Here is a 24,023-nt window from a genome sequence, read left to right on the forward strand (position 1 = left end):
GGTGGGGAGCACCAGACAACATGGCTCCTACCACAGTCATGGCCTTCCAGGGTTACAGGCTCGAGCAGGGCTGGGAAGCATCCTTCCAGCTGGTCTCCCAACCCCACTGCTCGCCAGGAGGGCCGCATGGGCAGGGGGCACTTACTAAATCACAGAGTGCTGTACTAGGTCGAGGCGGAAAACCAGGTAAGTACTCTGTAGCCCTGCAACACAAAGAGTCTTCTTACGGCGGTGTTTCCCAAACGTCAGCTTTTCAAGTACCACCTTTAGAATTCTTTGCCGTGTTCGTATTTCATCCACACCATACACGCTCAATGTTTTCCTTTGTATCAACTCGCTATTATGCTTTTATAATAATATATTATTACATAAATATTACGCTTATTATGGTACATATTATGCTTATTTTTCTGCTTATACAGTTTAATTGAATAAGGAAACTTTATATTGCTGTGAAATCACAGGTTTCGAATGTTAGCCGTTTTTATTTCTGTCACACGTTGAACTATGCAACTATTAAGATGTAAAGTGTTTCTCCACATATTTTCTAAAACCACCTTGCCTAATAACACACTTTGGGAAATCCTCATCCTGAATACCCCACCAAACATTCTGTCACCGAACTGTCCACGCATTTCATTAATACAAAACTAAATTCGATTATCAAAGTGCTAAATAAACGGTATGGGAAGCTTCCGGTAGAGATCGCCTGGGGCACTGGCAATGCAAACTTCCTTCTGTGAAGGCTGCTTTGAAGAATTTCTTCAAGAAGAGGAGCTACAAACACCTGGAAGGCTCAAAATATCAAAACGCATTTTTTAGCATGAGGGTGGTTAACCAGAATTTACTGACAACTGATTAAATAAAAACCACCGTTAATTCTTGTATTTGCTGCCTGTTGCTGCGCTAACAAATTATCACAAACTTAGGGGCTTAAAACGACATACATTCGAATTTCACGTCCATGTGAATTCCCAGTACGTATGAAACTAAATTTGATTTTCTCCTGCAAAACCGTCTCATGCCAATTCGATTTCCAGTCCAGGTGGAAGGATCTTGAAGGACAGATGAAAATTCTTCCTCCCCAACAGTACACACCATGTTTTCCAGGAGTCAATAGACATCTATGCATGTTCTTGAATAAAGCGTGATCTAAGACCCAGAAAAGAAACCACTCCCACCACCAACTCATTCCTTTACAGTCCTGGAGATCAGAAGTCCAAAGTCAGTTTCACTGGACCGAAGTTATTGTCCCTCCAGGGGCTGCAGGGAAGAATTCATTTCCTGGCCTTTTCCAGCTTTTAGAGCTATGTTTCCTGTATCCCTTGGCTTATACCCTCCTCCTCCATCTTCAAAGCCAGCAGAATAACATCTTTTCAGTCACTACCTTACCGTCTTCTTTCTCATATCTCTGCCTCCCTTTTATAAAGGACACTTGTGATATTTAGGACCCAACCACATAATCCAGGGTGATCTTCCTGCCTCAATACCCTTAATTCCTTAACAAATCAGCAACGTCCCCCCTGCCATTCCAGGGATCAGGATGTGCATATTTTTTGGGGGGGGGGGGTCACTCTCCAGCCTACCACATTACCTTCCTAGACTTTCAACGTGAAAATTCAGTTGAGGGGTTCTAAAGACCTTTGCGATGGCAATTCCCGCCTTTGTGTGTCCTTCAATGACATTAGTCACACTATTAGTCTAGCTCTTTGAAAGGACACACCGGTCTCATCAACCTCAGTATTGACACTATGGAGGCAGTTTCCCTCCTTTGTCACTTTGGTTTCTTTTAGAAAACAAGGCAGTGCTCAGAGATTAACAGAGAAGCATCAGAAGGATTGGGCCAAATTTGGGGTATCTGAACATCAAAAAGAATGATGAGGACTGGCACATATTAGCAGAAACTGGTGTATCGGCCTGCTTCTGGTGCCCTTTCTGCCATCGGAACTGTGCCTCCACGGCTCGTCTTCTTGGTGCTGACTTTAAGGCTTGGCCAATGCCAAAATCAGGTCTCAAAAAGACCTACATTGATCGAGTCAATCTCGTTCATTTGCTTGTGTTAGTGCTCTTTTCAAAACGCCCTGTCTTCTTGAGCATGAACTTTAAGGAGCTGCTCGGTAAGCCAGTGCCATGACTTCCCTTCTGGAACAGCATCTGGGTAGTCAGACATGAGCCCTTTGTGGCCAGCTATCCGTACATCTCAGCTTGAACTAAAGGGCACTAAACTCTGTAGCTCCCTAAGTGATCTCATTGGCTCGGTTCCCCACCCTACTCACCTGCCACCCCTACCTTCACCTGCTCCCCACCCCCACATCCAGGGTGTGGTTAGGTTCTCCCCTCCTTCCCCCCCATACTGGGACTTTCACTTAACCCCTAATCCTTTTCCTCATTAGGCCTAGTCATCGGCCCACAAACAGGGCAGTTACTGGTGTTGGTCTGGCCCTTTTTAACTCTACGTGAGAAGATTAGAACCTGAATTCCTAAACTGACGATAATTCAGCCCGTCGGCTTTGCGGGTTATGTTCTAAGTACAACGTATTTTGTTAGGAAGGTCTTGACAGTTGATTCCAAAATGGCCTGGCTGGCCTATTGTTTTTCTCATCTAATGAAAACCCAAAAGAATAATCCAGCAGGTCAGTAAATCAAATAGAGATATTTACAACAAAAGTGGTATCCTGCTCCAGGGTCCCCGACGCCTCGTTACGCACTCAGATCACAATAAAAATCCAGATGGGGCTGCCACCCTGTTCTCAATACCTACAGATATAATGGCCTTTCTGATTTGGACAAAGGAAAGAAAGGCTGATTGTAGTCTTGGCAGGGACAGAATTTTTTATCCTCAGAGAGTCTCTCCGTTCCTACGAAGGAAAATGGCTGACTCTGCCCTATTTCTGAGGAGTGAATGTGCACATTAGAAAACCACCAGCATAACAGCAATCTCTCTGGGAGGCCGCCACAGAGAAAACCCAGCTTATTTTGGCAACTAAGTGGAAAACTGCCTCGTGTTTATCTATATACACACGTGTGTGTCCGGGTCCTGAATGGAGACGAGGAGTGGGAGGTACGGAGGAAGAACGGAGGACGATGGGGGCAAAACGTGGGCTCAGAAGGAAGAGCCTCCGGCCGGGCCAAGGACGGTACCCGCGTGTCTGTGTGACTCCGAATGCACGTCTGTGCGCGTGCGCGATTTGCATCTACAGAGCGAGCACAGAGGAGACCGCACGAAAGGAGAGCGCTGAGTCAGTTCTCTCAGGACGTTTGCTGGGGGTGCTGGCTCTCACGCTTTGCAGGACACTGAGACCATCTGGGGAGCCTTAAAGACGCTGGCCCTGGCCCCACCCCTGGAGATTCTTGTCGAACTGGTATAGAGTACTGTGGTGAGCAGAACAATGGCCCCTGGACGGCGTCTACTATTCCAGTCCCCGGAACCTATGAACATATCACCACGCACGGCCAAGGGGCATTCAGGTGGCTAATCAACTGCTCTTAAAGGGGGGGAAATCATCCCAGATTACCTGGGTGGGCCACACAGAATCACAAAGGTCCTTAAAGGCAGGAGAAGGAGACAGAAGTTAGAGGTCAGAGTGATGTGATGTTAGACGGACTCGATCCGCTATTGTCGGCTTTGAAGACGGAAGAGGGGGCCGCGAGCCAAGGAATGGAGGAAGCCTCTAGAAGCCAGAAAAGGCAAAGAAATGAATTCATCCCTGGAGCCTCCAGAAAGGAATGCAGCTCTGTGGACGCCTCGCCTTTTCAGCCCAGGGAGGTGCGGGCCAGACCTCTGACCTCCAGAACTGTTAAGATGGCAGGTGTGCATTGTTTCTAAGCCACTAAGTTTATGGGAATTTGTTACGGCAACAAGAGAAAACGAACACTGGCGTGGCCTGGGCTTTGGGGGTTTGGGGGGCGGTTAACGGCTCCCCAGGTGATTCTAACAGGCAGCAAAGTATAAGAACCACGGGACTGCAGGGAAGACAAGGGCGAGCCGGCAGGATTGCTTATGCCACAGAGACGCCTGGTGATCACGCCTGGGAGGTGAGCAAGTTCCAACCCCCCTCCTGCCAAGAAATCCACCACCAGTTCGCAGCCACCTGCCCAGAGATGACCACACGTGGCGGACGGAGCCACATCACAGCATGGGCGTGCTTCACCGTTTTGGTGGCTAGAATCCTTCCTAGTCTGACCCCCTGAACAGGCCCTGTTTCCTGTAGATAAAGAACAGTTATCCCTGCGAACAGATTTTCTCTAGAGCTTGCTTTCTTACCGACGCTCTTTCGGGGGAAGGAACTGTCCGATGACTGAATTATATGCAAATATATAATCGAGCACATTCATGTTAGCGCCATCGGGATAAGGACTCAAATGTCTTCCGCTCTGCGTTTGAACTATTTTTTTTCATTTTTTGTTTTAACGTTTGTGTGCTTATTTTTTCAGAGCGAGCGCAGGTGTGCATGCACGCGTGAGTGGGGGAGGGGCAGAGAGCGAGAGGGAGGGAGGGAATCCCAAGGAGGCGCCGCTCTGCTTTGTCAGCGCAGAGCCGGATGTGGGGCTCTAGTCCACGAACCGTGAGATCGTGACCCGAGCCGAGATCAAGAGTCAGACGTAACCGACTGAGCCACCAGGCGTTCCGCGTGTTTGAACTGTTTACAAACCACTACTGGGATGATAAATTTAGAGGATCTGTCCCTTTGCTTTAGCAACCTACTTATTTACGACAGATGATAGCCAGATGGACTTTATGATAAATGCAACAGCACTACGGGAAGAAATTAGCTCGTTCTCAGTGGCCATGGAGAAAAGAGCTTGCTGCGTGGTTCTGACAGGCACAGCCCTGCCTTCGGGGCAAGGATTCGTCCCTTCCCAGGCTGCCGCGCTCGCGGGTGAGTGGGCAGTTCCTTGAACCCCACGCCATCACCAGCCTCCATGACACCATCACCAAAGCTAAGGTCTTAGAACCTTCCACCCTTCTCTCCCTATGTCGTCTTCCTCAGAGAGGAAGGGCAGGGTAGTAGAAAAGGCAGTCACGAGCATCGGGTGGCCCGTGCTGGAACTTCGGTGCTGTCACTTCCAAGTGACGTGACGTTAGGAGGCCCGTCAGCCACTCCGAGCTCCGTCTCTAGCAAACGGGGTTAACGCTGCCTTTGCGATGCTGCGTACGGATCCGATGCAATGACAGTGATGAACAAGCTGCACGCACAGGAGGGGCTCTTGCTAAATGCCGGCTGCACGGACACCCCACCGTTGCTATGCTTTCACACCTCACCTCCATGCACAAGCTTCGGACGTCCCTCCTCTGTGGCCCCGTGCTGTCACTGAGCCCCGGGAGCACGCCTCCATGGGCCCACTTGACCTTTCCACTCGGATGGCTCACTGGCATCTCTGCCTGGACACGTCCCCACTGCGCTCAGGGTCTCCACTCACAAACCAGTGGCCCTCCCGCCCCCGACCGTCCACCACAGTACAGGTGTCACCGGTCAGTCACCTGCATCCGCCCTCCTCCCCACCCTCCCCACCTCCACCGAGGCTCTCCGTCAGGCCCCGCCCCTCACGTCACACGCCCCGCCCCCAGCACACGCCCCGCCCCCAGCACAGGAGCCTGGCAGGTGGGCCCCCGGCAAAGCTCGGTTTCTCCCCGGCCATCCTGCGGTGTGGGAACCAGTCTGGCTCCACCAGATCTGTCACCTCGAGTCCAGAACGGAGATCTTCAAGGACTTCTCTGCCCTGCAGCCTGGTACTGCTGATGAGGGAGGGGCCAGCTCCACCGGGGATGTGGACCACGCGGGGTCCCCGCGGCCCGGTGAGCCTCACATCACGCCCAGCGCTCTGAGCCATTTATCACGTCACCACATAAAGGACACGCTCCTGGAAGCCTTGCATGGCTCGAAATACGACGAATTTTTTTTTAATTTTTTTTTTTTTTTAGTTTTTGAGAGAGAGAGACAGAGCATGAGCGGGGGAGGGGCAGAGAGAGAGAGACAGACAGACAGACAGACAGACTCTGAAGCAGGCTCCAGGCTCTGAGCTGTCAGCACAGAGCCCAACGCGGGGCTTAAACTCACAGACCACGAGATCATGACCTGAGCCGAAGTTGGACGCTCAACCGACTGAGCCACCCAGGCACCCCCAAGAATACGACGAATTTTTTAAAGCAGTGACAAGGGACTGGCAATTTCTTATCAAATTTCTTCGCGTGGTTTAGTTAACCACTATCTGAATCTACCACAAACCACCCTCAACGGCGCCCAACTGTAATAATCTGTCGACATTAAACTACTTTACGTGTTTTGTAGTACCAAAATCATTTAACGAACATTAGAGCCTTGAGTATTTATACTAAACGGCAAACACGGTTGACCCCAGACGTGTTCTTACCATTTTGTTCATCTAGTTCATTCCCAATCTCCTTTCCCATCTGTTTCTGGCGACTTATGATAGAGGACAGGGCATCGAGGCCTGCATCCTGTTCTGAAAGAAAAAGCAAAACAGGCCACTAAAAACCAAAGGAAAACAATTTGACGTCCATACCTAGGCATGTAGTGCAATTCAATATACAGTAAAAGCAATATAAGGAAAAGAAACAAAAAAACAGTTAATATTAAGAGAAAATAAAGAAAACAAACTATTAAATACTTATTTCATACCTTAAGCTAAAATGATTTCTTTTTTTATTTTAATTCTTTTTAAGTTTATTTATTTTTGAGAGAGAGACACAGAGAGAGACAGAGAGTGAGTAGGGGAGGGGCAGAGAGAGAGGGAGGCACAGAATCCGAAGCAGGCTCCAGGCTCCGAGCTGTCAGCACAGAGCCTGAGGCAGGGCTTGAACCCACAAACCACGAGATCATGACCTGAGCCGAAGTCGGACACTCAACTGACTGAGCCACCCAGGCGCCCCTAAAACGATTTCCAGATAAATTAAATTTTAAGATTGCAAATGAAATAACAGAAGTTTTGACTACATCAACATTTAAACTTTCTGATGCTTAATACACAAAGAGCATTTACAGCTTAGTTAAGACAATTTTCCAATTTTGTAAATGGGCAAAGGATACAGACATGAATTTCACAAAAGAATAAAAACGGAAAAATAAATAAAAGCTTTGACATCACTACTTTTTTTTAAAAAATTCCAATGAAAGTAATAACGATGAGTTTTGTTTTGTTTTGTTTTTGGGATTATCGGATATGCAAGGAGTTAAAGGCATGCCGATGCCCAGGGTTCACCAGTGTGACGGAGAAGCTCCTATGTACTATCACGGGAGTACAGGTGACATACCTTTCTGGAGAGCAGATTGGGCCTGTCTTTTCATCGATCAATTCCATGTGTAGGAATGTGAGAAAACATTCAGCTAGTATGCAGTGAAGTACGTACAAGGATATTCCTGGACACATTTCCTGTGCTGGTTTTCAGTTTTATTGCCTCTGAACCCCAACCTCACCCTTTCTGACTGTGCAGCGAAAATACACCTGGGGTCCTTTAAGTAGCTTTTCCTTTGCCAGCTTTGTCAATAGACAGGACTGCGGAGGCACCGCGGGAAGACAACGTTCGGCTTCCTGGCTCCAGCCCACTCTGTGCCATGAGCCCGTGCACAGCAACACCAAGAGACCTGCAACTTCTTACGACACACCCCCACCTTGGGCCGTTTCGTAACAGAACACCTCAGGCTCAACACTGCCATGAGGACAGTATTCCCTGGCGCCCCAGAGGGCAGATTTCCGGCAAGTTCCACCAGCTCAGCACCGCAGCGACCCCCCCACCTCAGTCCCGGGGGTGTGGGGTGCTTCCTAGGACACTCGATTTCAGTCCGAGAGTTTGTGATTGCACCTTACGCCTGCTGTTTCTGCCTCCTTGCTACTTGCTACCAATCCCTCATTACCCTGATCCCCTTTGGTTAATAAAATGTTCAACTTTCTTTTTCCTGATTGGATCCAGACTGATAACGTTTCTAATAGTGAAACCCTGGAAACTACTGAATGCCCAGACATGGGGATTTGTTTAAAAACATACAGTATATTCATAAGGAAAACACTAATAGCTACTAAAAATGATATTATACAGGAATATTTTGATGTTAAAAGAAGTTCATGATATGTCAGTAAGTAAAAAAAAAAAAAAGCAGGATGCTAAACGATATAGAGGAAAATAGCAAAATATATAGCAAAACGATGCAGAGCAAAATAGTAAAAAAATGGTTTGTGTTAAACGTAAAGATGTATTACTTTTCTAGATTCTGAAATTTTAAAGATAAAAGAATTCGAGTCACTCTAGATATTGTCTTTAAAATGTGATGTCGTTTCTTTGTTTTCTTTTGTTTTGTTTTTTAACTAGGCAATTTCAGCCATCTCTTTGAGCTTTTTTACTTTGCTTTCGGGTGCCTTGGGAAGAACATTCTGGGGCTGAGCCTCATGGCTTTCTACCCTAGCAATATGCCAGATGAGGGCAACGTGCCATGTGCGGCCTGACTTGCTGAGGGGGATTTTTCAACGACTGCTTCACAGAGAAGCGTGATCTACAAAAGCAGGAATCACGAAGGTCTTTTCTCACCCAAGATCAGATTGACATTTACTTATTTTTTTTCCTAGTCTTTTCAGGGAATTAAGCCATGACACTTAACTTGTTAATTCATCTGGAATTTATTTGAACTAATGGTGTGAGGTAAGGACCCCTTAGTAACATTTTTTGACACTATGTATGTTTTTAACTATACAAATGACCTGCCATCTCCAGGGACTGTTCCAAGGGACCATTTTATAGCAAAAATCACTTTACGATGAGGTCCTTTTGGTCTTAAGTAACAACCTTTTGGATGGCCTCCAAGTTAAATCTATCATCGGCCTAGCGCCACTATAGGATGACCGATGTTATGGTAAGATTCCAAATGCATCCCAAGAATAATCTATATGAAGGACCAAGGGTCAAGTGTCAGCCTGAATTAAAAGGGAAAACAATTAAAGAGAGGAAAGGAGATTCCTCCACGGTTCCAATTAGGAAAAGAATCATTAAAGTCCTGAAGTCTCTTTATCTAGTAGAGACACGGATTGTGAACGAAAAAACCTATTCCTCCCTCTTTTCTTTCAACCTTCACCCACCGTCTGACTTAACCGCAGAAAGGTTATCTCGCTGACACAAAACAGAACGAGGGCTAAAAATTCTGCGCCACTCGGATCATTTGTGCAAGAACTTAGCACCTCCTCACTATGTTAGAGTGCTGTCCATACTCCCCAGACACAGAAGGTCCAGGTAATGGAGATGGTTGTGTATGTGTCACTGACCATCCTGATGACCCGAGCATCTCCGGGCTTACCACAGCATTTCTAAGGGGATGTGGCACAGTTACCCGAGAGACAGTGAGCCAAGATAAAATGCTGCTGCTCATCTTATACAATCAAGACCCACGCAATGATGCAGAGGCGTGCAAACCTACGCTAACGTCATGCTCATAGCTCATTACCGTAATCTGCCCCCCATCACATAGCCCAAGTCACCCTGATACCGTGATCACTTGCAACATGCCACACTCTCCCAGTCATCTGTCAGCATTACAATGGTGTGAATTTTTAAAAATGAAGGAGCACTGGGCTCCATATGATAATGGCCCCCTGAAGATGTCTTCATCCCAATCCCTGGAACCTGAAAATACGTGACCTTACATGGCTAAAGTAACTCTGCAGATGTGAATAAGGCTAAGGAATTTGAGATGGGAGAATGTTCTGGATTATCCAGGTGGGCTCAATGTAATCGTGAGTCCTTAAAAACAGAGAATCTTTCCCAGCTGCGCTCAGAGGGAGCTGTGAAGAAGGGTCGGAGGGTTGCAAAGTGTAGGCTTTGAACACCAAGGAAGGGGACTGTCAGCCAAGGGACATGGGTGGCCTCTAGAAGCCAGAAAAGGTGAGGGAATGAATTCTTCCCTGGAGCCCCCAGAAAGGAAGCAGCCCAGCCAATGCCTTCATCTTGCCCAGTAAGATCTGTTCTGAACGCCTGACCTTTAGAACCATAAACTGACAAATTGGTACACCGAGTCACGAAGTCTGTGCAAATTTATTGCAGCAGCAACAGAAAACTAATACACTCATTGTTTTGAAAATCCCTCTGGAATAATTAGGTGTTTGGATGCTTCCTATCTTTAGACATTCTGAAAAACCATCCTCTAACGGAACATCTTGTAATTGTGGGAGGACTATCTGGTGGCTGTAGGTCGGAGAGGGACAATCAGCATGATGAATTCTTGCCAAAAATAACAAACCCGATTCTGATCAAGCCCGCTGAACCTAACTACCAATTTACAGAAAATATGTGGGGCAGAGGAGGACGTTAAACAATATATGGGGTTACAAATAGCAGGTCTAGATACTGGGAAAGTCCAGGGCGAATGACCCTACTTCTCCAGCAAAGAAATTGCACGGGGAGGAAGAGAGAGCTGGCAAAAGTACCTATCTATTAAAGAAACTTAACAGACACATCAATTAGTTGCAATGTCCATACGTATACGATTCAGATCCTGAATCGAACGATCTAAAAAACAAAACAAAACAAACAAAAAAAAAACCCACACCCACACACAAAACCATCATGGGACAATCCGGGAGGTCTGAACACTGGATATCTGATTATATTAAGGAATTACAACTAACTTATTAAGGGCGATAGTAGCATTGCAGTTACGTTCTTTAAAAAACGGCCCTTATCTTCTGCAAGCATACTTTAGGGATATGTTCCAGAATATCCACGGTCGAAATGATACGATGCCTAGGATTTGCTTCAAAAGTAATTCAGGTGATGGGGTGCCTTGTGCTCTGTCTCTCTCTGTCTCTCAAAAATGACTAAACATTCAAAAAAACATAAAATTTAAAGAATTAAAAGAAAAATCCAGGTGACGGGCAGGAGAGGGAGGAGGGTAGACATATAGATGAAACGAGATTGGTTATGCGTTAACTACTGAAGCAATTGATGGGCAGAATGGAATCATTGTCTTACTCTCTCTACTTACATAGTTTTGCAATCGTCCACGGCAAAAAGTTACCGATACTTTAACAAGTAAATAAAACAGAGGGATGTTCCTAGGAGCTGCAATCTCAGGCCCCCCGCCCGAGCGCGTGACAAGGGCCCAAGGGCTGGGGCTATGTCTTCTTTATCCTGTACTTTTGCCCCAGTTCTGAGCCCAACTGGTGGCACAGAGCATACTTAATAAATATGCTTAAAGCAAGGAACGACACAGAGGGCCCACTAGGCTTGCACAAGGAGGCGCTAGTCTCTACTGGACATGCGCAAAGGCTTGCGGGCAATACGAGGTAGTCCTCTTGAGTTTAGGTAGTAGGAAAGGTAGCTGATGTTGGGTTGTCCAGGGCCCAGAGAGAGGCACTGGGGATTCCCACATTTGATGCAAGGAGGTACTGTCCCTGGATAAGGGGAAGTAAGGGACAGACGGGGATAGTGGATACGCTGCAGAAAGTTAATTACTACATTGGGAAAACTCCCAGAGCAAGTCCTAAGAGTAGATGTTTGTTTGTTTGTTTATTTACTTATTTATTTATTTTTAATGTTTATTTTTGAAAGAGAGAGAGAGCATGTGAGCAGGGGAGGGGCAGAGAAGAGGGGAGACACAGAATCCGAAGCAGGCTCCAGGCTCCCAGCTGTCAGCACAGAGCCTGACATGGGGCTTGAACCCACGAACTGTGAGATCGTGACCTGAGCCGAAGTTGGACGCTCAACCGACTGAGCCACCCGGGGGCCGCTATTTATTTATTTTGAGAGAGAGAGCAAGTAGGGTAGCGGCAGAGAGAGAGAGAGAGAGAGAGAGAGAGAGAGAGAGAATCCCAAGCAGGCTCTACACTGTCAGCGCAGAGCCCGACGCAGGGCTGGAACTCAGGAACCGTGAGATCACGACCCGGGCCTAGGTCAAGAGTCAGACGCTCAACCGACTGAGCCACCAAGGCGCCCCAAAGAGTAGATATTTTTAGTTTTGTTGAAGCTGTGGTTGCAAGGGTTCAAAGATCAGCTACCAAGGCTTGCCAGTCCGGCTAGCCACGTTCCCCACTGCTATTTCACATGACGATACCTGGAGACCTAAGAACACAGACGTCCAGAAGGAGTGCACAATTCTCCTGCTAGAATCTAGAAAGAACATCTACAGAACAAAGGTAAGAAGAGACGGGATTCAGAAACCCGCACAACGAGAGCCCCTGAGTAAAGTAGAATGAGCCTTCATACCTCCTCAAGGTCTGCCATGTGACTCAGAGACAAGGGTCTCAGCTAGCCGAGAGGTCGCCTTCCTTTGTTTCATCTCACGGGTTTTCGAGGTGATTTGGTTATTGTCAGCCCCTCACCCATCTTCTGCCTGACATCTATTTGTGCCTTAAATTACTGCTTATGCAGCACAGAAGCCAAGCCTGGCTAACCGGTTGTAATGAGGCCTCGGATCTAGGTTAGGAAAGGAAAGCATTCATTGCTTGAGTCTCAGTTCTACCGATAAACTGTTATTGTGGGATGCGTTTCAAAGTGTTTCTAAGGGTCGACAAAAGTACAGAAAGGCTAACGGATTCCGTGGGCGGAAGGAAGTTAGAAATGACCCTTCATGGTCCCTTATTTCTATCTGGTGCAGGACCTGGCAAGGAAGCAAAACCATGGCAACCTCAGCGCATCCCCAAGATTCTTCGGGCAGAGAAAAGGCGAAGCAGGGTTTTATGTAAAGATCGCTTTCAGTCTTTGTGCTTCTCCTTGTAAAACCGCTTGCTAGGAAAGCAAAGAGGAAGACAGCATTTCCCAAACCCCAAGGTAAGGGTAGGAGATGTCTCCTCGACTCTTTCTGCCCGGCCCGTCCCTACCCCTCCAACATATCCCAAAGGCCAGCGGGCTTTCAAAGGGCGGGCATCTCAGTAAGGGTGTTCTCCGCTTCGGGGACCAACACAAAAACCTGCAGGTAGCATCCTCTCCCGCCCGACCTCCCACCATCTCTGCACGTGGCACCTTCGCAGTGACAGGGGACACTTCTCCTGGCTGGAAGCAGCTTTCCTCGACAAAGAGGCAACAATGACGGAAAACCCATTCCTGTTGGCTTGCAAGACACCCCTTTCAGGGACCGTCAATCCCGAAGGATAAAGCACTCCGAATGAATGGCCCTGCTGCGCGCAAGGCCACACCGCCCTGCACCGTTCATTTTGCTTCCAAACATGATAGTGGGTGAAGTACAGGGAATTAAAGGCATCGGGGAGGCTCAGAGTTCCTTTTGCTAGATAAACTCACTGTGGAAAGGGAGTTCAAGACGGAAGGAGACTTCTGCTTCTGGCCAAGAGGGGCTGACAGGGACCTGATTTACTTCTGGCCTGAAACAACTTGGGGGGAAAAAAAAGAAAACAAAAAAAAAAAAAAACAAACAAACACCAAACCACAGGCAAAATACACAAAACAACAGTTTCAGGAGAGACACGGCCATCAGGGAATGAAGGACAGTGATCCCTGAGGGACGAAGCAAATGAGAGGAGGTCTAGGACTGCCCCAGACATCGCCCGGCGTGGGGAGGAGGGCATCCGGAGGGAACCCGGCGGCATCTCTCCACGGAGAAGCATCCAACAAGGCCAAGGTGGTAAGTGCGCGCGAGGCACAGCACAGAGGGGAGAGAGCGGCGCAAACAGAATCTCCGGAGGTTTGCACGGGGTCCACCTCAAGGCTTCAGCTGAGCAGTAACCAGGACATGCGCGTGAGGAGACTATCCAAGGCTGGGGAAAGAACCGCCTGAAAGGGTGAGAGGGGATGATCCTCTGAGCTCACGCTGGGTTGGAACACAGTCCCTATTCCCACCGACCAGGTGGCCTCATGATTTACGGGGCATCGGGGGACTCAGAGTGCTTTCAGCTCTGTGGTGGGCTAGACCGCCTCTACACTGGAGTCCGCAAACATCTTCTATAAAGGGCCAGAGAGTCAACATTTGGGGCTCTGTGGTTTATATGGTCTCCAGTGCAGCTATTCAACTCTGCCCCTGTAGCAGGAAAGCATCCATAGATGATACATAAATAAATGAACATGGTTGTGCTCCTATAAAACTTTATTTATGGACACGGCATGACCTTTGAATTTTATATGATTTTGGCGAGTCATGAAATCGTCTTCTTTTGACTATGGACAGTGGAAAAACCATTTTTAGCTTGCAGAGCACACAAAATCAGATGGTGGGTGAGATGTGGTTCACACGTCATGGTTTGCTGACCCCTCCTCTAAAATAAACTCTTCCTGGTCCACCTTACAAAACAATACCCAAATAACTGAACTGCATCCTGGGAAAAAAACAAAATAAACAAAAAACCTCAAGAATATTCCTAGAAATACAAAAATACTTAGTACCAAATACAGAAAAATTCACACCTAGCTTCCAAACAAATGTTTCCCCCCTAAGATTAGAAACAAGCCAAAGGAGGGGCGCCTGGGTGGCACAGTCGGTTAAGCGTCCGACTTCAGCCAGGTCACGATCTCGCGGTCTATGAGTTCGAGCCCTGCGTCGGGCTCTGGGCTGATGGCTCGGAGCCTGGAGCCTGTTTCCGATTCTGTGTCTCCCTCTCTCTCTGCCCCTCCCCCGTTCATGCTCTGTCTCTCTCTGTCCCCAAAAAAATAAATAAATGTTGAAAAAAAAGAAACAAGCCAAAGGAAATCTGTTGTCACCATTTCTAGTTGACATTGTACCAGGGGCTGTAGCAAGTGCAATGAGACAAGAAAAAGAAATAAAAGGCGTCCAGACTGAAATGAAAAAGTAAAACCACAAAAATTAAAAGAAAAGGGGATGCCTGGGTGGCTTAGTCCATTAAGCATCTAACTTTGGCTCAAGTCATGATCTCAGGTTCATGAGTTCAAGCCCTGGGCTAGGCTCTGTGCTGACAGCTCAGAGCCTGGAGCCTGCTTCAGATCTGTGTCTCCCTCTCTCTCCACCCCTCCCCTGCTTACGCTCTGTCTCTTCCTCTTTCAAAAATAAATAAACATTAAAAAAAATTTTTTTTAAGAAAGATTACTGGAAAAACCCCAAAATACATGGAGATTAAATAAATGCTTCTAAATAACACACGATCAAAAAGAAATCTCAAGGGAACTTTAAGCATATTTTGAACTAAATAAAAATGAAAACACAACTTACATATTAAAGGGATATGTCAAAAGCAGTGCATAGAGTGAAATTTATAGCACTGAATGCATATGTTAGAAAAAAGATATATCTATCTATCTAAGATCAACAGTCTAAGTTTCCACACCTCAGAAAACTAGAAAAAGAAGAACAAATTAAATCCCAAGTAGGCAGAAGAAAAGAAACAATAAAGGAAGAGAAATCAATGAAATTTCAATAGGAAGTAACAGAAAAACCATTGAAACCAAAGCTGGTTTTTGCTGGAAGATCCATAAAATCAATAGGCCTGTAACTAAAAGAGAACACAAATGACTAATATCAGAAATGAAAAAAAGCAGACATCACTACAGATCTCACGCACATTAAAAGGATAATAAAGGAATATTATGAACAACTCTATGCCACAAACTGGATAACCTGGACAAAATGGCCCAATTCCTTGCCAGACACAGCTGACAAAATTCACACAAGAAGAACAGATGATCTGAATGGGCCTGTATCTATTAAAGAAACGGAATTAACAATAACCTCCCCAAACAGAAAACAGGTTTCACACCTGGGTTCACTGGTGAATTCTACTAAACATTTAAGGAAGAAATTATACCAATTCTCTACAATCTCTTTCAGGGGACAGAAGCAGAGAGAATACTTCCTAAAGTATTCTCTTTAGGAATACTAAAGAGAATTTTCTGAGGCCACCGTTTGTCCTAGACAAAGACATTACAAGAAAAGAAAAACACAGACCAGTATCACTCATGTGCACAGATATAAAAATCCTCAAAAAAATCTTAGCAAATCAAATCCAAGAATGTATAATACACCACAATCAGTGAGATTTATCCTAGGTATGCATGCCTGGTTCAACATTTAAAAATCAATTCATGTGGGGTGCCTGGGTGGCTAAGTCAGTTGAGTATCCGACTTCAGCTTAGGTCATGATCTCATGGTTTATGAGTTCGAGCCCCCCGGCAGGCTCTGTGCTGACAGCTCAGAGCCTAGAGCTGCTTCGGATTCTGTGTCTCCGTCTTTCTCTGCCCCAACCCCTCACCTCTCTCTCTCTCAAAAAAAATAAATAAACATTAAAAAAATTTAAAAATCAATTAATGTAATCCATTATATCCACAGGCTAAAAAAGAAAAATCACATGATCATATCACTAGATGCAGAAACAGTACTTCACAAAATCCAACATTCACTAATGATAAAAAAACTCTCAGTAAACCAGGAACAGAGGAGAATTTCCTCAACTTGATATAGAATACCTCCAAAATCCCCAGAGCTAACATCACACTTGATGGTGTGAAACCTGAAGCTTTCCCACTAATATCAGGTACAAGGCAAGGATGTCCACACCCTCCCCTCCCCCGGCAACCACTCCTTTTCAACACTATGCTATAAGTTCTAGCTAATGCATCAGATGACACAAGACAACACATGAAAATATGTACAGGTTGGGGCGCCTGGGTGGCGCAGTCGGTTAAGCGTCCGACTTCGGCCAGGTCACGATCTCACGGTCCGTGAGTTCGAGCCCCGCGTCGGGCTCTGGGCTGATGGCTCAGAGCCTGGAGCCTGTTTCCGATTCTGTGTCTCCCTCTCTCTCTGCCCCTGCCCCGTTCATGCTCTGTCTCTCTCTGTCCCAAAAATAAATAAACGTTGAAAAAAAAATTTTTTTTAAATAAAAAAAAAAAGAAAATATGTACAGGTTGGAAAGAAAGAAATAAAACTTTGTTTGCAGATGGTATGATCATGCATGCAGAAGATCCAAAAGAACTGACAAAAATCTCTTGGAACTAATAAGCAACTATGGCAAGGTTGCAGGATACAAGGTTAATATACAAAAGCCATTTACTTTACTATAAACCAGCAACAAAGAGGTGGAATTTGAAATTAAAAACACAATACCATTTACGTTAGCATCCCTCAAAATGAAGTACTTATGTACAATCTAACCAAATATGGACAAGATCTGTATGAGGAAAGCTACAAAACTGATGAATGGAATCAAAAAAGAACCAAAGGAGACACATTCCATGGATGTGGACAGAAAGACTCAATATTGTCAAGATGTCAGTTTCCCTCAACATTATAGGTCCAATACAATTTCAATCAAAATCCCAGCAGGTTATTTTGTGGGTATTGACAAACTGACTCTAAAACGCATATGGTAAGGCAAAAGACTCAAAAGGAGAAGAAGGAGAAGAACAAAACAAGAAAACTGACACTACCTGACCACGAGATTTACTCTAAAGCCATAATAATCAAGATACTGTGGTCTGGGTGAAAGAATACACAAATAGATCAATGGAACAGCACACACAGCCCAGAAATGGACCCACATAGTCAATGACCTTTGACAAAGCAGTAAAGGTAATACAATGGCACGAGGATAGTCTTTTCAGCAAACAGTGCTGGAATAACTGGACATTCACACGCAAAAGAAAAGTGAATCTATACACAGACCTTACACTTTTCAACACAAATTAGAAAGGATCACAGATTTAAATGTAAAACACAAAACTAGAAAACTCCAAGGTTACATAGGAGAAAACCTACATGGCCCGTGGGTATGGCAATGATTTTTTTTTTAAAGAATTCACTTATTCCTTCTTCAGTGTTCTTCTTTTCGTTATGTAGACCCAAGTTTCAGATCTGTATCATTTTCCTTCTCTTTAAAGAAACTTTAAATCATTTCTTGTAAGGCAGGTCTACTGGCAACAAATCCCCTCCACTTTTGTTTGATTTCTCCTTCAGTTTTGAAGGATAATTTCACAAGGTACAAAATTCTAGGTTGTGGGTTTTTTCTCGCAACACTTTAAATACTTCACCCCATGGGGCACCTGGGTGGCTCAGTTGGTTGAGCATCCGACTTCGGCTTAGGTCATGATCTCACAGCTCGTGAGTTTGAGCCCCGCGTCGGGCTCTGTGCTGATGTCTCAGAGCCTGGAACCTGCTTTGGATTCTGTGTCTCCTTCTCTCTCTCTGCTCCTCCCCGATTTTTGCTCTGGCTCTCTTTGTCTCTCAAAAATAAATGTAAAATAAAATAAAATAAATATTTCACCCCACTCTCTTTGTGCCTGCATTGTCTCTGTAGATGAGGCAGATGTAATTTTTACTTTTGTTCCTCTATGGGTGAGGTATTTTTTCTCCTGTTTTCTTTTAGAATTTTTCCTTTATCTCTGACTTTCTGTAGTTTGGAAAGGGACTGACTATGGGTAGTTTTTTTTGGTATTTGTCCTAGTTGGCACTCTCTGAGCTTCCTAGATCTGTCGTTTGGGGCCTGACCTTAATTTTGGAAAAAATCTCAGTGATGTTTCAAATATTTTTCTGCTCCCTTTTCACTTTCTTCTCCTTCTGGTGCTATAGCTTTTATAGTCCTCCCATAGTCCTTGGATATTTTCATCTTTTTCTTTTTTCAGTGTTTGTTATCTTTGCTTTTCACTTTAGGAGGGTTTCTGTTGAGATATTCTCAAGCTCAGAGATTCCTTCCTCGGCCATGGCCAGTCTACTAAAAACCCATCAAAGGCATTTCTTCATTTCTGTTACAGTGTTTTTGATCTCTAGGATTTCTTTTTGGTTCTTTCTCTCTGCTTAACATTGCCCACCTGTATTTCAACGCTGTGTACCCATTAGAGTCCATTAGCGGTGGAATATTATTTAGCACTAAGAAGAAATAGCTATCAAGCCATGAAAAGGCACAGAGGAAACTTAAATGCATATTACTAAATGAAGGAGACAGTCCGAAAAGTCTACATACTGTAAGATTCCAAATATATGATATTCTGGAAAAGGCAAAATATGGAGAGAGTAAAAAGATTGGAGGTTGCTAAGGGTTGAGGAGGGAGGGGGGGATCAGTAAGTACAGCACAGAGGATTTTTAGGGAAGTGTAAATACTCTATAAATATTCTAATGATGAATACATGTCACCATAGCCTTGTCCCAACCCACCGAATGCAAAAAACCGAGCGTGAACCCTAAGATAAACCATGAACTTTGGGCGACGACGGTGTGTCAATGTAGCTTAATTGTAACAAACGCACCACTCTAGCGGGGCGGGGTGGGGGGGTGCTGATGTGGGGGAAGACTGCATGGCTGGGGGCAGGGGTTACATGGAAACTCTCTGTACCTTCATCTCATTTCTGTTATGTCCCTGAAACTGCTCGAAAAAAACCAAAGTCTTTGAAAAGAAAGAAGTCAAATTTCTTGATTCAGACATGACCATTAGTATAGAAAATCCCACACGCTCTACGAGAGAGCTTTTTAACAAAGTAGTGAGTTGGGCAAAGTTGACTGATCCAAGATCGATGTAGGTAATCGGTTGTACTTTTATACACTAGCAACAATCAGAAATAGAAATGTTAAAATACCATTAATAAGAATAGAAAACATGAAATACTTGGGGAGAAATGTGATAAAAGATGTGCAGGATGTGCACAGTGCCATATGTGTGTCAAAATTTGCTGAATCATACATTTTCAATAGGTGCTATCTGGGACAGGTCATGTATACCTCGATAAAACTGTTCTTAAAAGGAATTAGAAAGAATAGCATATCTGAATACAGAAAAACCATGTACAAAAACAGGAACATGGAAAAGGTCTACTGCACACATTAAATAAGAGAGTAAGAGCTATGGCATTACCCCATCATGATCTCACTTACGTAAAAATATGTGTGTGCTTATACCAAGTAAGCCTGAGGAAATACATGCTCATCTGTTTACAGTTTTGAGATTGGAGAAGAAATAAAGAAAGCTTTCCATTTTATACATCCCAGGCTTGTTTGAAATTTCTACAACGATCATGCATTACTTCTGAAATTAAAAAAAAAAAAAAATAGAAGAACGTAAAAAAATAATGAGGCTTAAAAGCCACTGGGTGAGATGAACTTGAAGACGAAGCCAGATGGACGCATTCTGTGTAAGAAAAAGATGGGAAGGGCGCCTGGGCGGCTCGGTCGGTTGAGCATCCGACTCTTGACTTCAGCTCAAGTCATGATCCCAGGATCATGGGGTCCAGTCCTGCATAGGCTCTGCACCTGAGATTCTCTCTCTCTCTGTCTCAAATTGAAAGAAGGAAGGAAGGAAGGAAGGAAGGAAGGAAGGAAGGAAGGAAGGAGGAAGGAAAAGAAAGAAAGAAAGAAAGAAAGAAAGAGAGAAAGAAAGGAAGAAAGAAAGGAAGGAAGGAAGGAAGGAAGGAAGGAAGAAAGAGAAGACAGGAAGAGAAAAGAAAAGAAAAAAAAAGAAAAGCAAAGCAAAAAGAAGATGGGAATGTTGTGTTTGGAGAACGAGTCCCATCACAGAGTAAAGGGAGGTGGGCACATGTCTCTGATTCACCCGGTTTTATCAGATTCAGAGCTCCGTGCACGCTCTCTCCCAGTGGAGAATCATTATTTCCCTGGGCTACCTTGATGGATGACGCCATCTGTCTGTTCCTTGGGTGTCCTGAGGCACAAAATTGCCAAGAGCTTTAAAAGACCAGCATTGATTCCCCTGTGATCGTCAATGGCTGTAAGGAACATTCAAGGCAGGGGTAAAATTCTGACCAGGTTTCCGAGCCCACGCTCTTGGGGTGTCCAGTACCTTGAATAATTTTCTGCTGCTGTTGCCGGATTTCATCAAAACCCAGGCCTCTGGTCTCCTCTGGCTCCTCGAAGAGCCAAGGGTTGGGTACCCCTCGCTTAGCCCCTCCAGTCATCAGGCTGGACCTAGGAACAAGATCAAATGCGTTACGTAACTCAAAAAACACAGCTTTGCTGCAGATTACTCCCACGAGCGCAGACGTGAGCCTCACGTGCTTTGAAAATGCAATTCGACCACAATTTACTGCGTCCTTAGTTCAATGCCAGCAACTGTGTTCACTGCTGGACGAAGTCTGAGGATGAATTAAGGCACAGGCCTGGTCCCCCGGAAAATTAGAGCCCGTTAAGGAGACCAAAGCAGCACATAATACCCTTACCAATCTTCCAACACACGTTTGAGTCAATAATCGTAAACGAGGGTCTTAAATTTCCAAAACACAAGGCCACATAGAAGTGGCCTTTTGATTAGGACAAAGTTTGTCTCCCAGGCTACGCGACACCAAAGGCACAGATGCTATTTCTCAAGAAGGTGCAAATGTTGCCACCACCACAGATGATGGCATTAAAACAGGGCCACAGGATTCTTATTCAAGGGTGTGTGGTTGCTCACAGATAGAAACACACAGAGGGTTTCAAATCCAAGCTTACGAACGTATGATAGCACTCACAACAGAACAAATCCTGAATTATCGATCTTAATCTTTACTTGCCCTAGAAAGCCCATGCACCCCTGCCAAACCAGACATATCGGTCACCCTGCCATCCGGGAACAGGGAACCCACATTCTCAGCCTCGGTCCCCATGTTTGTAGGATTTTCACCCCAAGGCTCGCCTTCCCTGTCCCCACATTCTGTCCAAGCCATGAGGACGGTGCTGTTCGTGGAACCACCTGTGACCATTTCAACCCAGACGTGAACAGTCATTCATCTGGGAGTTGGGTTCCTGGGATTTATGAAAACTGATGGTCACGACGATGGTGATATAACCGAACTAGCAGTCGCGATGGTGGTTAACGGGCAGCGAGGACCTGCCACGTGCGATCGTAACCCCGGACGACGTGCGTGCGGCCACTGGCTTCTCCGTCACGTCTCACGTTTCTCCTCTTGTCTGGAAATCACTGCTACCCCATAACCTTTGAGGTGGGTAAGCCTCCTGCCTACTAGGTACAAGGCAGGAACCGGAAGTCGCACCCTTGACCGGACAGCAGGCTGCTCTCCAGCACAGAGCGAGTACCAGATAATCAGATCTCGGCTTCACCATCTACCAGCAGATACAGACAGCAATTTCCACCTCAGAGGCCTGCTGGGGAGTATATAAAACAATCCGTTTGGGGCGCCTGGGTGGCTCAGTTGGTTAAGCGTCCGATTTCGGCTCAGCTCATGATCTCACAGTTCGTGGGTTCAAGGCCCGCGTCAGGCTCTGTGCTGACAGCTCGGAACTCAGAGCCTGCTTCCGATTCTGTGTCTCCTTCTCTCCTTCTCTCTCTCTCTGCCTCTCCCCTGCTCGTGCTCTTTCTCTGTCTCTCCTCTCAAAAATAAATAAACATTAAAACAATTTTTAAAAATCCACTTACCAAACACTTATTCTGTACTCAACTATGGCATAGGCATTGTTCTTGCTCATGGGAATGAAGGAAAAATAGAATATAGGAAAAACAGACCAAAATCTCTGCTCTTACAAAGCAGAAATTCTTGTTATGGGTGCAGCTTCCATTCTGGTGGGGGGGGGGAGGGGTTGGGGGGAGACCAAGTGTGAAATGTGCGGAAAGTGTATAACGCTGTTCTTGGAAGATAACAGTCACTCAACATGTGGTAACAAGTGTCATGTTACCACTTAATGAGCTGCATACACAGGGCACACGGAAGGATGATTTCTGAACAAAAGAGTGGACCCCCAAAAGCCTACCTCCCCTTCAGTTTTAGTTGAGCACTCTGAAACCTAGAGAAGATGATGGTATGTTATGGGAAACAAACCGAGGCAAAACTGGAAGAAAAGTTTTGATTCCTTGCACTAAGTTTTAATCTTATTTTAAATGTTTACTTATATTGGAGACAGAGGTGAGTGGGGGAGGGGCAGAGAGAGAGAGGAAGACATAGAATCTGAAGGAGGCTCCAGGCTCTGAGCTGTCAGCACAGAGCCCGATGCAAGGCTCGAACTCACGGACCATGAGATCATGACCTGAGCCGAGATCAAGAGTTGGACACTTAACCAACTGTGCCACCTGGGCACCCAAGAAGAGATTTTTTTTCTTTTTTTTTTTTTAATGTATATTTATTGTTTTGAGGGGGGGTGTGGAGAGCGGACGAGGGTCAAAGAGAAAGAAGGAGACGCAGAATCAGAAACAGGCTTCAGACTCCAAGCTGTCCAGCAAAGAGCCCAACACGGGGCTTGAACCCACGAACCGTGAGATCACGACCTGAGCCAAAGTCGTGAAATCATGACCTGAGCCGAAGTTGAATGCTTAACCAACTGAGCCATCCAGACACTGTCTCCCCCACTCCCCCACCACTGGCCTTGGACTAAGATCTTAAACACAGAGCTGGCCTCTCTGCTCAAGGGCACAAACATGCCGAGCCCAAGGACAACTTGCTTCCACCTTCTCAAAGAGCAGGTGTGTCCCCTTAAAGCCTTACTTTGTTTACCTGGTTGGCCCCAAGTATCTAAGACGTCAAGATTCTGGATTTATTCCCTGGAGTAATCACTCATCTCGCCTAACTGGAGATGGCGTAACGAAAGCGATGGAGAAGAAGAGTGAGTTTACAAAGCACACTCCCCGATTCGTGCACCAGCACCAGCTCTGGATCACAACAGGATTCATGCGGGATGTCGTGTGCGGATCCCTGGGGAAAAGCAAGTACTGACGACCAGGACAACGGGCCAGACACACACACAGTGACCTCGCAATGCATCTATCACCAGCTACAAGCATCCACTCACTCAGATCAGTACACTGCACCTGCCTTGATAGGAGAACATGGCTCCTCCAAAGTTAAAGCTGGAATGTCCCACTGGTGGCCCATGCCACACCGAGAGCACATTTTTACAAATTATCAAAGGAGAGGGGCACCTGGGTGGCTCAGTCGCTTGAGTGCCCGACTTCGGCTCAGGTCATGATCTCACAGCTCTGTAAGTTCGAGCCCCAAGTTGGGCTCTGTGCTGACAGCTCAGAGCCTGGAGCCTGCTTCATATCCTCTGTCTCCCTCTCTCTCTGCCCCTCCTCTGCTCGTGCTCTCTCTCTCTCTCTCAAAAATAAACATTTAAACAAATTTTTAAAATAATAAACATTTTTTTAAAGATTAAAAAGAGGGGCGCCTGGGTGGCGCAGTCGGTTAAGCGTCCGACTT

General features: G+C 45.7%; 1 protein-coding gene across 1 annotated transcript in view; it reads right to left on the minus strand.

Moving 5' to 3' along the window:
* Positions 1 to 24,023, minus strand: part of STX8 (syntaxin 8) — a 255,685-nt gene that overhangs the window by 181,139 nt on the left and 50,523 nt on the right. Inside the window, exons 5-6 of the mRNA XM_047831709.1 lie at positions 20,681 to 20,805; positions 6,373 to 6,465 (exon numbers count right to left, since the gene is read on the minus strand). Of these exons, the coding sequence (XP_047687665.1) occupies positions 6,373 to 6,465; positions 20,681 to 20,805 (218 nt within the window). The remainder of the gene's footprint in view (positions 1 to 6,372; positions 6,466 to 20,680; positions 20,806 to 24,023) is intronic.

The sequence above is a fragment of the Prionailurus viverrinus genome, chromosome E1, assembly GCF_022837055.1.
Source record: "Prionailurus viverrinus isolate Anna chromosome E1, UM_Priviv_1.0, whole genome shotgun sequence".
NCBI lineage: Eukaryota > Metazoa > Chordata > Mammalia > Carnivora > Felidae > Prionailurus > Prionailurus viverrinus.